The sequence below is a fragment of the Dermochelys coriacea genome, chromosome 15, assembly GCF_009764565.3.
Source record: "Dermochelys coriacea isolate rDerCor1 chromosome 15, rDerCor1.pri.v4, whole genome shotgun sequence".
Taxonomy (NCBI): Eukaryota; Metazoa; Chordata; order Testudines; family Dermochelyidae; genus Dermochelys; species Dermochelys coriacea.
In genome coordinates, this window is record NC_050082.1 from 26,502,808 (window position 1) to 26,517,088 (window position 14,281).

At 36.3% G+C, this 14,281-nt stretch overlaps 1 protein-coding gene across 4 annotated transcripts in view; it reads right to left on the reverse strand.

Moving 5' to 3' along the window:
• Positions 1–444: 444 nt before the first annotated feature.
• ZCCHC8 (zinc finger CCHC-type containing 8) overlaps positions 445–14,281 on the reverse strand; it is a 31,550-nt gene continuing 17,713 nt past the window's right edge. The window contains exons 11-16 of one of the 4 annotated variants that reach the window (XR_006275941.1): positions 13,115–13,239; positions 11,948–12,031; positions 10,744–10,858; positions 7,660–8,806; positions 1,291–1,367; positions 445–521 (exon numbers count right to left, since the gene is read on the reverse strand). Coding sequence is in view for 2 of the 4 variants with exons in the window: in XM_043498452.1 (XP_043354387.1) it covers positions 7,980–8,806; positions 10,744–10,858; positions 11,948–12,031; positions 13,115–13,239 (1,151 nt within the window). In the remaining 2 variants the exon portion in view is untranslated. Of the gene's footprint in view, positions 1,368–7,259; positions 8,807–10,743; positions 10,859–11,947; positions 12,032–13,114; positions 13,240–14,281 lie in introns of those variants that run through there. The other 3 variants (XR_006275940.1, XM_038373323.2, XM_043498452.1) reach the window with 3 other exon arrangements.

The window sequence follows — 14,281 nt, forward strand, 5'->3', positions numbered from 1 at the left end:
ATTTGACTTTTATTGCACTAAGAAATGAGCATAGAGAAGGGCCTTCTAGCAAGATGAAGATTTCAGTCCCCATGGACTTTCATCAATCAGCAGCAGCATAGAGGCACGCAAGAGAAAATTATCTGTCAAGCAGAGAAATAGCTATGCTTGCAATATGTAGCACAGGAAATCTATTTGGCCTTTATGCTCCTGCTCAGTTGCTTGTTCCCAGTTTGCGCTCAGTTTCTGGCTCTTCTCATAAATTTCAGTTTCACCTGTGCACTGACTGGGATTCCTATTGTTTCCTCCTCCTGTATATAGCAGGACTCTGTTCAGTGAAGGAAGGCTCTTGCGCAAATTGATTATCCATTAAATATTGTTTTATCGAGTTACTACAGATACTAATTAAAGGAAACAAATGCAGTTGTCTTTCATTTTATTTCTGTTCTGGTTCATTTGTATTTCATTGCCTCCTTGTAGTCTCCATGACTTGTGCATGGGATATCTTTTGACTGATTCAGCTGAATATTGTGTTATGTAATCTTGCAAACACAAGTAACAGGACCACAGTTAGTGTGTGTGTAATTATGTGGTATAAAGTCCAATGAACAGATGACAAAATAGGAGGGAAGAAGTGTGACTTGTGTAAAAACATGCTGGTGTGTAAAGCAGATTTAGATAAACATTTTATTTGTGAAAGAGGCTCCTGTAATAACATAACAGACTTGGGGAATCTAATCTCAGCAAAGGTGAGTGGAAGATTACAGAATTGTTTTCAATAAGCTTTTCCTACATTAGGCATCAGTGATCTCTCCAGTCCTTCTTGTATTGTAACTGTTGTTGCATATATAATTTGTCTGCAATAATAAACTATCTGGGGCAGACACCACACTGAAGTTAGGCCAGGTGAGTCTCAGATTTCCTCTAACATGTTTCGTAAAATGCCATTCACTGCATTGGGTAAACAGTAACAAAGAGCGCTCCCAGAACTAGCGACCTTGATAAGCCAATCCAGAGTCAGGAGCTACTCTCACAGCCAAGCTAGAACAAAAGTTACATAGAAAGAGTCATTTGGGGGGGGGGGGGGGAAGAGGGAGAAGGGGGAAATAAAAAAAAAATTCCCCATTCTTCACTTGCCTAAAATGAATCCTTTCCTGCTTCAGCAGACCAGTAAAAACCAATCCAAATCCATGCCTCCCTTATTGCAGGTCTACAACAAGCAAAGTCTACCAAGTTTTGCACAGTATTTGAGACAGCATAATTTTGGGTGAAAAACAGATGCTGTTAAATGATCCCCATTTGTTTGCTTACCTCATTTTCAGTCTAATTTTAACTTCAGTAAAATTCTTGATGTGACCAAAAAGTGTATTTTCTTCTGCGGCAGTGTCCTGCAATGGGGAAAAAGAGTGGTAATTAAAAAAAATTAATGTACTTGCTCAAAAACAAGGATGTTTTATAAAGTTTTTCCAACTACAATGTATTACAGTGAAAGCTGCATTAAAGTCCCACCTACAAAAGGCAACTGTCAGTCTTAAGTGACCACTTTAAATACTTTTGTTTGTGTTTTTAGGGGCTCTCAAATTGGGGATCGCAACCCCTCAGGGGATCGCAAGGTTACTAACTGGGGGTTGTGAGCTGTCAGCCCCATGGCTGGTGGGGGTAACAACCCCAGCTCCACCAGGCACAGGGCTGACAACCTGAACCTGTTAAATTTAAGTTAAATTAACTCCCTCCACCACTTTTAATTTATAAAGGGGAGGGTCGCATTCAGAGACTTGCTATGTGAAAGGGGTCACCAATACAAAAAGTTTGAGAACCACTGGATAGGCAATCCTTTTTATTGAGTCTTTAGGGGGAAAACACATAAGACAGGCTTCACTATAGATTACTTTGCAATGTTGTATTATCTGAAGCATTTTGGGGTTAGTGAGCACACAATAGTCATTTACACAACATGTTAATTTTAATGCTATTAAATCCACCCTATTAATAAACTGCTTTTTGATGACTAAATTGCTAGTCCTTTTCCTCTGATTAATTTCTCTCCATGTAACACACAATATGCTCTCAGGGAGGTGAGTCAATCTGCAAAGTCATTCATTTTCAATTTCAAATCTTTCTATCTAAAGACAACACAATCTGGGTATATGATTCAGGTGGTAAACAGCAGCATAGGACCCCTGTTTAGCCTGACACACTAACTCAATTTTAATACATTTAAATGGTTTGTTCCTTTTGGATTTATCTAATGGATATCCCAGTCTCCAGAGTTTATGTTGTAATATATATTTCCTTTCAGTAAAGTTACAGTGTGTCTTGCAAATATCTTGAGAACATTTCATCTGTGTTTCATCTTCATATTTAAAGCACTCAATAGTCTTAATACATACATATTACAACCAACTTAGATTACCAATGTTACATGAATAACTACAGAATAGCAGTTACACTGAAAGTCCTGCAGATATTTCATTTAAAAATGTAAGCATATTTAAGACTATAGTCTTATAGATTGCATTTCACTATTCTAAATGCTCTATACGGTTCCAAAAATGGGAGCAAACTGAGTTAAGATTTGCATCCCCAAATTACAGGACACATGGCAGATGTTCTCCTTCCTGAGGTGAATTCAGTGCTTGCAAACGTTGCCAAATTGACAGCCCTGGAGACTGAAGTACCCTGTCCATCAGTAGAACAAATCCGGCACAGGCAGCAGCAGACCAAACTTCTCTACACTCCCCCCACCTCCAGCATCTGTCGACCCTGTTCTAGAGTGATCACTTCTAGGGGCAAGAGGCTTATTCAGCAATACAATATCTGGCTCCTGCTGAGAAGGGGACTAGTTGTAACAACTGTTGCATTGCAGTTTTAGTAAAAAGATGTTCACATCACAACATACAGGAACATAGGGTATGCAGACCACTAAACAGCGGACAATCCATTTTCATTGCTTCTGACTTGACCTGGATTTGAACTAGCGACTAAAAGATTTAAAGTTCTGTATCCCATTGGCAGGCATCTAAGATATCCTTTTCCCTAACAGAGGATATTAAACATACTTAAAGTCCATAGCTTTAGAGTTCTGAGACAGGGAAACAGCTGCTCACATACTTGACAAATCCAGTATTACGTTTATGAACAGTACATTTGTCATTTAAGATAAAAGAGCAAGATTCCTGATGCCAGATAACCTGCACAGCAAACTCATATTGGTTACAGTCATCATATCTTTCCCTTCTAAAACAGCAAGTATTAGTCACTCCTGAAACCAAGCTACTGCTCTGATTGATCTATTGATATTGTAACAAATGCAATGGCCTCTCCTCAATAAAAAAAACAAAACAAAACATACAATACAAAAACCAGACTGAACAAAAAAAACAAACGACACTGGGCAGAGATTACCCATTTTTAAGTATAGTGTTAACCTGTCAATTCAAATTTGTCTCATTCAAAAAGTATTGTTTGCATTTTTAAATTATTCCCTTTTGACTGATAATAGTTTTTGAATGCCACACTACTGACATGTTTTCTAATGCAACTTTTCAACTGTTCTGTGAGGGAAGAGGGGGAGAAAGGGTAGTACATGGTATTTAAGACTTTGGTTCCTATGTAGTAATTTGGGGTACAAATGAGCATGGATTCTCCTGCTTCCTACTGGCAATCATGCCCAATGTTTATAGAATTCCTTTTGAAAAGAGCACTAAGACTAGTATAGCAAGAGTGATGCAAGTCAGAACCGAATCCCATTGACAGAGAGATGTGGGAAAACTTGATCAGTGTCTGTTCACACCATACCTATCTCATACAAGTGTTATTAAAGCTCATTAAAATGAATGAGTAATCTAGGTTCCTATACCACACCCATCACCATAATATGAATAGAAATATTTTAAAACATCAAGAAAATACATTGTCTCAGCAAAACTGAGCAACTGAAATGAAAGTTGAATTCTGGGATAAAGTAGAAATAACTAATCAAAATGCTGATCAGGCATGGAAGACGAAAGCTAGAAATATTCAATACATGCATGCATGCGTCTTTAAAAGGGTCTAGTCTAACATACTGAACTTTGCATAAAGTTTTACTAAAGTAAACTCAAAAGTTATTTGGAAATTAAAGGTTCTCAGACATATTTGTGCCAGCAGCAGAACATCTGTTACTGTCAAAACTTAATTGGCCAAATCCAACCTTAGCATAGCTCTACTGACTTCAGGTGGAAGTGGACCAAACATTAATTTAGTCCACCGCTTTTGCTCTGACACAGTAATGCAAAGGAGCCTTCTCAAAGCAGTAAAATGCTGAATATACTACCTATAACATTATGGCAATTTAAGGCATGAAGTGGCCATTGGAATGAAAAAAAATTTAAGCTATGGTTGAAGATTTATTAGCGGTTCTGAGACTAGCACACATGCCCACTGTCTCCCTGTCATTTTGAATTTGATTAAAAAGTGTTAACTTGCTATTACTTTTATTTTTCCCACTCTATTTTTAAAGCACATTCATCGAAGCAAGGCCTGAATAACAAAAACAAAAATCACAGATTTCTAATTTTGTTTTTTTGACAGATCAGACATTGAGACTTATAGGCTAATGAAAAGTTAAACAGTTTGATTTATTAAAGATCACTGGAGATAAAGATTAGAATCTAGCAGCCTACATTGTAAAGAAAAATCATGTTTGTAGGTATTCAATTATATGGCTAGAATAAGAAAATTAAGTGAATTTAAATGGAGTGAAAAAAAGTTCTCCATATGGATTTATTAGTATAATCATTACTACTTTATGCTCGGAATTCTAAGTCTTAGTATACTGAGTTAACGATATCCACTATATACTGAAAATCTGACTGATTGGAGAGAGCAGTAATTTTCTCACATTTATGGCTTGGGTCTTCTTTGCCCTATAACACACCTGAGTTCAATTTCCAGACTTAACTCCCTGTGGGAAAAGCAGTAAAGGTGCTGCAAACAATGTGTACATTTCTACGTCTGTGGCTATGTGGAAGCTTTTAAACATTTATAAAGTGAGCAATATTAAAAACTGAGTTAATCAGATGGTGTGGGTTTTAATCTAAGTGTGTATTTAATTTTGACATCACTTGCCATATACCTCAACTATCAGGGAAGATGGGGAAAAAATCTGCTAGTTAGAGTGAATGTACAGTAGTAAACTCAACCTGAACAACAAGAGGTTTTAAATGAGTCTAAGAAGAGCTTTTGAAAAACAAAAAAAAACCTCTGAATTTCTTCAGAAGAGCAACTTCAGTCTATCATCTTCCAAACAGGAAAATAGCAAACACGCTTCTTTACAACAGATAGAAAAAAAAGTGTTAAACTCCATAAGCTGCCCTTGCATATCTTAAGTAGTTATGTGTTTTAACTTTAGGCTCAAAATGGTTTTCCCAATGCCCTTAAAAACAAGAGGCAGAATTAACAGTTGCATTCCACTTTTCTTCCCAATCCAATTTATCTTTTATAGAATAATTTTCTATTCTGAGCTGTTAAAAAATGGCACAATGAGTTTATTGTAAACATACTGTATATATATTGTTAAAAGGCTAAATAGTGTTAAAGAGCTGTTTAAGTATAGTTCAAACAATGTTAAACTGCATGTTTCAGTAAATAAAATACAGGCCACATGTCATGTTAAAAGTAAAATAATTTCACAAGTGCTATAAAATGCCTTCCAGGTGCGGGGAGAGATTCAAAAACTGCAAGTGAATGTTCAAGGCATAAGTGCCTCAACACACCCAATGTACGTACATTTCAGGTCTTGATTACCTCATACCCTGTGCTGCATTATTTGCATGCGAGTCAGGCAGAATCCTGTCCTCAGTAAGGAACTACTGCAAAAGAAAACCTATAAAAACAAATCTCTGTAACCCACAATTTCACAACTACAGTACATATATATCTACCTATTTGGGAAAGGAAATGAGCATAAATTCTCTCGTTCTATAATGTGGTATTCTAACTTTCCCACCCCGAGGGGAAAATTGAGAAAAAACAAACAAATCGCTCCGTTTGGAACATTTTAATCTCCTAGAAATGCTAACTTCTTCTTATTGCTTTCCACAGCTAAACAGTCCAATCATAGCCCTGACAAGTTCAAACAAAACTATCACTCTTCTTCCTATTGTGTCCTCCCCTAGTAAAGAAAAATCTTCCGGAAGGGCATTTTATTTATGCACAGAAACATACTAACTCAGCCCAATTTTTTCTGATTTTAAAAATTGGGCTGTAAAAATATTTTGAAGTGTTTCAAACTGAAAAACTATTTCAAACTTCAAAGGGTGGTCTGGAAATCTTGCACTGATACTGCTTATTCTGTACCTGTTCTGTGGAAGGAGGAATGTTGGCTCCAAAGCTCCTGTCAGCATCTTTCACTACTATTTGTTAAAACAAATCATTAATATTAGTATCAGAGTTACATTCTTCTTCCCCCTTTTGAAATGGCTTCGAAGAGTCTTGAAAATAAAAGTTGCTTCCTCTATTCATCTGTCTTACTTGACAACTGATTTTTCCTCCCTGCATTTACAAAGAACAAACCCACTACCAGCACTGACGAATATTGTTAACAAAAGCTTTGGCTAGCTATCGAAGGGCTCCTTCTACCAGCAGTGCTGCAATAAGGCTCACGCAATCCATCCATAGGTCCTTCATAAAGTGATAAAAACTGTTTAGTGATAAAACAGTAGATTAAAGAGAATTTAGAATTACATTTAATTCAGAAGACATTCTTCAAAATTATGACAATTTTATATCTAAACTATTTAAGTAGTTTTAGCCACAGAAGGCAGGACAAGAGGCAATGGGTTCAAAACTACAGCAAAGCAGATTTCTCAAGAAAAACTTCCAAACTGTAAGAACAGCAGGACACTGGAACAGACTGCCTTGGGAGATTGTGGAAACTTCTTCACTGGAGGTTTTCAAAAGAAGCCTGGATAGATGGATGGTTTAGACACAACAAACCCTGTATCTTGGCAGGGGATTAGACTAGATTACCTTTGTGGTCCCTTTGAACACTATGATTTTAAGTAATTACTTAAAATAACTAATAGTTAAATGTATTTTATGGCAAAGCACAAGTTCAGAGGTTTTCTAAACTACATTCATTCTCATATTTCAACTAATTTTTTTAAGTATGTATAACAATTCACCTATCTGACAAGTTAAATCAGACAACAGCCAAACGACCTAAGTTTTCATGTAGCTGTAGTAACAAGTTTCTTACTGGAGCTTTGATGCTTGAGAATCAACCATTTTTGAAAATATTTATATGAAAACTCATTTATTAAACCTCTGTACACAAGAATGAACAGATATGTACAGCAAGTTTACATAAAGAATGATGTTACAAAAGGTAGAAGTGGTGCTTAAAAACTGACCCGCAATTAATTTATAAAAAATATCCGAAATGGTGAGGATAATGCTGGTAATCCCTGATTATTTCCATCTGATTGCCAGGACTTTTCATGTGGAGCATTTTAAAATATTGGAATTTTTAAAAACTGTAATAATATATTAAACTTATCATCTACAGGATAATTAGCAAAATGTAGAAAGAGCAGACTACTGTACAAAGGACAGATAAAACCACCATTCCACCTGAAACTCACCATTAACGATAGTATAAATCTTAACCAAAATATTGAACAGCAACTGATGACTCACTGTTTTAAGAGTTTCATGTATCACAGAGTGTAAAATATGCTGAACAAATAAATCAATAGTCCTTTCACCCCTTACTGGAAGGTTTTGATTTAGTCAAGTTCTCATGTATTGAATGGTCAACACGGGTCCTGGTCAAATGGAAGCCCTGCATGAACTTAAAAAAAACAAAACAAAAAACCTAGGGAAGAATGCAGAAGAACTATATTAGTCCACTCCTAACTACTAAGATGTTCTTCACAAAAGGGTACATGAGATTATCCAATTTGGTAGATACTTGAAGTTTCTTTTGGGGGCACCATAAAACCTTAAAGGAAGACAAGTTAATCTGAAGCCTTTTTGTTTTTTTGCTGGTTTCTTGGGGAATTCTTTAATACACTTCGTATTCGAAGATAAACACCAGTTGATTCTGCCATATTTTCAAACTCAAATGGTGTTATTCCTGCCGCAAACTTGCTCATGTCAGGAACAGGATTTGAATTTTTTGTAGAGGATTCAGCACTATTGACCACATGAGTAACACTTTCATTTCCTCCATTGTTAATCTCACATTTTGAGCCTGTAGTGCTGTTCTCCAGCATGCCTTCAGAATCCACATGATCAGTGTCATCTTCCTTTAGATCAAATAATCCATCCCCTGAATTAGGGTCACTTTTAGAATGTTCAGTTCTGGATATCTGCATACTAGTATCTGATATCCCAATTTCCATTGCAACCAGCTTCTCAGATGTTCTTCCTTCTGGAATAATGTCCAGTTCATTCCTAGATGGTGATGATGCAACAGAGTTTCCAGTTAAAGGTGTATCAGCAGGTATATCAGAGTCACTGTTTGTACTGTCTGCCTGCTCAAGTGCAGCCCAAATCAATCGCTGCTGCTCCTCAAGTTCTTCTAGGGTCAAAGTATCTTCATCCATGGCTGAATCCCCCACTCTTGGCTGAGCAGAATCACTGGAAGGAGTTGATGCTGGAGTATTCCTGCGAAGTGAGGCAGTAGGCGCTGGAGGTAGAGGGGATGTGAAGTTGGGTGGAGTACGTGGAGGAGTTCCTCGTGGCAGTGGGGGAGGAGTTGCAATCGATGGAGACCCAGGTGGCAGTGGAGGTTGGAACTGAAAACTGTCATAAGATAGAGAACTGTGTGGCATTTCCAAATCTAAAATTAGAAGATTAAATAAATCTCCATTAGTAGTACTGAGGCTTTAATTCCTACTTTACCCTACTTTTAATCAGATTTCAAATCTAAAAATGTATTCTTTGGTTAAAGATCGTAAACTTATGTTCTCAGCCTTTTGAACCGAAGCAGCAGCTTATGGAGAAATACCGCCATATCAGCTGAAAAGCCTATCCTGATGCTTAAATTTTTGCACATCCCAGTATCCTTGAAACTTGCCGTTCTGAATATGCCATTTTGGATTCCAGAGGGAACCCTGATGGCTGGTTTAAAAGCTGCATTTTTAAGATGTTCTTAAATATGGATAATACTCAACAAAGTTTGAAGCCAAACCTTAAAGATTTTAGATCCAAGATGTGTGGAAATTCCCTCCTCAGTTTGAGGGAATCCAGAAGGGCAGCTGGGAGAACTGCTATAGAAGATTATTCTCAAATTTGACTTAGAATATTTAAAGAAAGCTTTCTGGTCCTTTAAACAGCCATTAAGATTTCCTCATTCTAATTCCTCCTAAAAATCTCACTTCTGTTGCAATGCCCACAAGTTGTAAGAATGGAACAATTTACAATCAAAAAAATTGAATTTAGCGCCTTTTGAATTTTCTACGACATTATATCTTTGCCTTATTTAAACTGTTAAGTCGTCAGAGCAGAGAACCCTTTGGGGCTTATTCAGGGTCAAACGCTGTTGGTGCTATATAAACAGTATTCTTGTTTTTACACATTAGCCCTTCAAATTTATTTTAGTAAATACAAAATGATACCTGTAAACAGTAAATTAGAGAATTCTGTGAGTGGCAAACCCAGTTTATTAAGTCTACCATAAAAATCTAGGGAGAACTAGGAAAAATTGTTTCACTGATTTAGAATTTGCCTCCCAGCTTTCTTATATGGTATACTAATATTCAACACTAAAACATGTTAGCTTGGAGAGTATATTTTTAATCCTGTTTCTATCATGGGAATTTTCTTAGTTCAAACTAACTTGTAATCAGGTAAAATTAATGAATTTCCCACCCCCTAATTTTAAAAAGTGGATTTAGAAAAGTGCAAGAGTGACAGCCCTAAAACTAAACAGTTTATCCACAGAGAAGGTAGCTGTACAAGGTTTCTTGGCCCTCATTCCCAATTTGTGCCACTTCTGTCTACCTTAGGTAAATTATATGACCCCCATTACTATAGTCTAACTCTCACTAATGTATTTATTATCACAACATCCCTCTGAGGTAGAAATATTATAATCCTAATTTTAGAGATGAGTAACTGAGGTACAGAGAAGATAAGTGACTTGCCCAAGAATACACTGGAAATCTATGGTAGAGGAAAAACTTGACCCCAGATCTCCCAAGCCTGAAGCTAAATGCCTTAATCACTGGATCATTCTTGTGCCTTCTCTCACTTAAGGGTGAAAGGCAATTCAAATTCTATGCCCACTTGACAGTTGGTCTCTTCTGAAAATACCAACGACAGCATCAGCTGTAGTGAGAATACCTGTCCACCAAAATTTGGATGGGACCAACTCATGTTCCTGTGGGTTATTCAGTGACCCAAATAATAATTGTCACTACTGACCCGGTCTAGATTGGGAGTGGCAACCTAAAGATTCCACTTCTCTTGGGCTGAGATATAGCCCTCACTGTGTTACAACACAGAGTAAAATACTCTGACAAAGAATATTGGTAAATTACAGAAGGCCCAACTGTAATCTAAAATAATACAAGCATTTGACAAATATGGTTAGTTCTCTATTTTAGCAATAGAGTTAAAATATCATGCAATACATTTAGATAATGTGTCAGTAATTCAGTACGAATTGAAATATTGATAGCCATTTTAGCATTGAAGTCCACATTTCACTACAGAGTAAGGAGTGAATTATTCTGCAAGTATAAAATCATAATTGCAAAAAAAGAAAAACTGTACCGGAATCCATGTCCATGTCAGCTACTGATACTGCTGAATTGTCTCCTTTTACCTTCTTTGAATTGTGAGAACTTGATGGATATGCAGACCTTTTATTGCTAGATTTTGGACTTGGCTGAGGAAAAGTTACCCAGGAAAACAGAATACAAAATTAGTATTATAAAAGGTACTATTATGTGATATAAGGCGGCAATATTTCCTGCTACAAAAATACTAATTAAAATCCTCAATGATCTCAATTTGATAGGATCCATTTTGTAAGCAAAATATTGAGCTGTCAGAGAAACTTGAGACGTTTAATGTAGTTGAATGAAAAAAAAAAAAACAAAAACAGCAATCTTGTTTAGTTTTTCAGTGGTGAATGAGAAAGGGATTTTATCTGCATCCCTATCAGAGCCTCAAGAACACTCCTTTTCTTCATGCTTACCCAACCAGATCTCATGAAGCCACCATGTCACATGCATGGGACATTTCCTTTGTAGCAATCTCATAGAAATTTTTCTTTAATTACCTATAGAACAACTTAATGCTTTACTCTCAACCCCATAAAAAAGTCTGGTCAATTGTAATGTACTTCCATCTTAAGAAACAGAAGACTGAAATTAAACCTACTGTTCCTTGCGTCAAGCAAGAAATACTAGGTTGGAGCTAAACATTTACAGTAAGGTCTCAGAGAAAGTTATGTAACAAAGTTGCCACATATGCCCTGTAAACATAGTATTAAGCTGTTAAAACGTGAAACATCTGAAAGCATGTCTATGATAATCAACTATAGAGTGGACCTTTAGACAAGTATGGAATTCAGATATAGTCCGCACAAAGTTTAAACTTAGGCATATATCCAAATGGAAAGCTAACTGTTCCTACAAACTATGAACTAGAGAGTCTTTTAGCACTGGGTTTAGTAGATGATCAGATAAAGAGAAAGAGTCTAAGTTGTTTTATATGATAGTGGTTTTTGACATCAAACAGGCGGCCCAAAATATTAAAAAGGATATGGACAAGAGTAATCTTCTATTCTTGTGAACTGTTTTTGGCTATTGTACTGATGAAAACCTCAGGACTTCACACCAAAACCCAATACCCTCTATTAGCCATCTTTGGCCAAAGTTGGAGGCAAGAGACCACTGACAACTGGTAACATCAATATAGAAATACAAAATTTTTCCAATTTTTTGTATGCAAACATAACAAATATATTCACCACCTGAAAATTAGAAAGGTAGCTAGCAAAAACGTCCTTCTGTTGAGATGGCTGCATGGGTATGGAACCAAATATCCTCCATTCCTACAGGAAAAACACAAAAATCAGCAATAAAGCTTGACATTCAGTAAGCTGTGGCTAATAATGCACATGCAACTGTAACACATGATATGGACTGAGATTAGTAAATGTTCCAATCAGAAATGTGTCTAACTGGGAAGGAGGAAGAACCCTAAATATGAATTTTTAGCAGAAAGATCAGCTCCATTCCAAGTTGCAAATATAAATGCCTGCTGCATACAGCTATATTGGGTGAGAAAACACAGCGTCACTTTAATAAGACATTAGCCAATTTTGTTGCAAACCTCTTATTCAAAGTTTTTAGTGCAGCTATTAAAATTTAGTTCAGGAGGAAAAGTGAACATAAAGAGCTACAATTTGAATAAAGTCTTCCTAATTATTAGTAATAGTTAAGCTAAAACCTATGACAATACATTCAAAACAAAAGACTGAGGAAAAGCTACATTAAGAGGCCATTCTTAACCACCAGATAGAAAACAGTGTAAGGAATAAAAAATTCTTTAAGGCACCTTCCAACATCAAGGCTCAACAGGTGCCTATTTAACCGGTTTCTTGACCTGCCCCGTTTTGTCCAAGTGTTAAAAGATGCGTTACTGAACTTGTGCGTCAATTCCTGAGACACATTTTGATGTAGTTTTTGTTTAGCAAAAATAAAGATTATATGCTACAGCATTGCTATGGTAACACTCATTTCAAGAACTTTTACATTTAGAAAATTTAGATCCATATGAATAATGTGCACTCAGCTTTGTTTTAAAATATTGGCATTTAAATGACAACCTGAATATCAGCATAGGTACAGTACTATATGCTCCTGTCTCATAGTGGAAATAAGCAGCATTATACATTAATAGCCTCCTGGAGGTTTCTAGCATCAGCAAAAGTCCAGATAGACTGTTTATTACACAGGTTTCTTCAGAGATCTTTAACTTTTAAATACTTAATTCCCCCCCACACACACACACAAATAATGGCTAATTGAAAACAAACTTATTTTCAGTTGACCATCAAAGTTTAAATAATCCACAAATACGTAATGTTTTGTTTTAGAATACCACACCAATTGTGTGTAGCATATACACTTACATCAGAGATCCCACTTGGAGTAGACATATTAAAGCCCGGATAGTTTATTAACTTAGAGATATCATAAGTGACACACTTGTTTTGTTGATAGGATCTTTCATCTTCTGTTTCACCACCAGTAGCATCTATAACAAAGTACCATAAATGTTAATATTGTTACTGAGGAAAAAACGTTAGAGAAAAAGTTGCAGCAGAAAGACAACACGTTGCAAAGTTGAAATACAGTTTAGGGAAAAGGTTTGCAACCAATGTAGCAGGAATACAGTGGCAAATTTTCTCATTAGATGTGTGCACAGCTTCCATTGAAATCCCAACTAAAGCCAGAGCACTATTCTGATACTATTATTGGTATCCTTGCAGAATTTGGCTCTAGAACATTACATCTGTTGTTTGATCTATGGTCTGTGTCACCAGCTTGTGTTCTTTCCACTCAGGGACTTAAGACAGGTCTGGAAATCATTGACTCCCACAGCCAAAAAAAAAAAAAGCAGCAATCTTCATTACCTCAAGGAATTGGCATAGCTAGGGCAGATAAGGAAAGAAGAGTGGCGCACTACACAAGATGGTAAAGAACCAGCTTTGCTTATTCTTCTTCCACTGACTTGGGTAATGTTCCAATACTGGTCTCTCCTTAATAGTGAGATACTTAAGGAAACCCAAGACTATAGTGGGATGGTTATGTGGAAAAAAAGTTTCTCCACAACAAGAAAGTTGAACAAGGAAAGAGGGGAAGGGAAATATTAATATGTTTATAATGGCCATACATAAATTATAGTTTTCCTGCTGCCAGACACTGAATTAAAATAAGTAATAAATTTTAATTTTAATTTTCTCATGAGCTTTCATCAAGAAGCACCACAGTTTGAAGTTTTAAAACCAACTAACACACTTGATAAAACTAGGAATGTCCTCCATCTTCTTTTAACACATTCAGAATTGGACAATTTAACCAAGCTAGGCACAGATCAACACAGCCCTGAGAAACAAATATTTAAGACTCTGGCAACAATTTCTATGTGGATGTGGTTAATGAACCATTAACTAAGGACATGAGCGTGAAATGGAGTGCTAGGAGATACAACTTAATCTAAGCAAGCAAGACTTATAAGGTTAATTAAAGTTTTACAATAAATACTGAAGTGTGTGCAAAGCCTGTGTAAGGAGAGT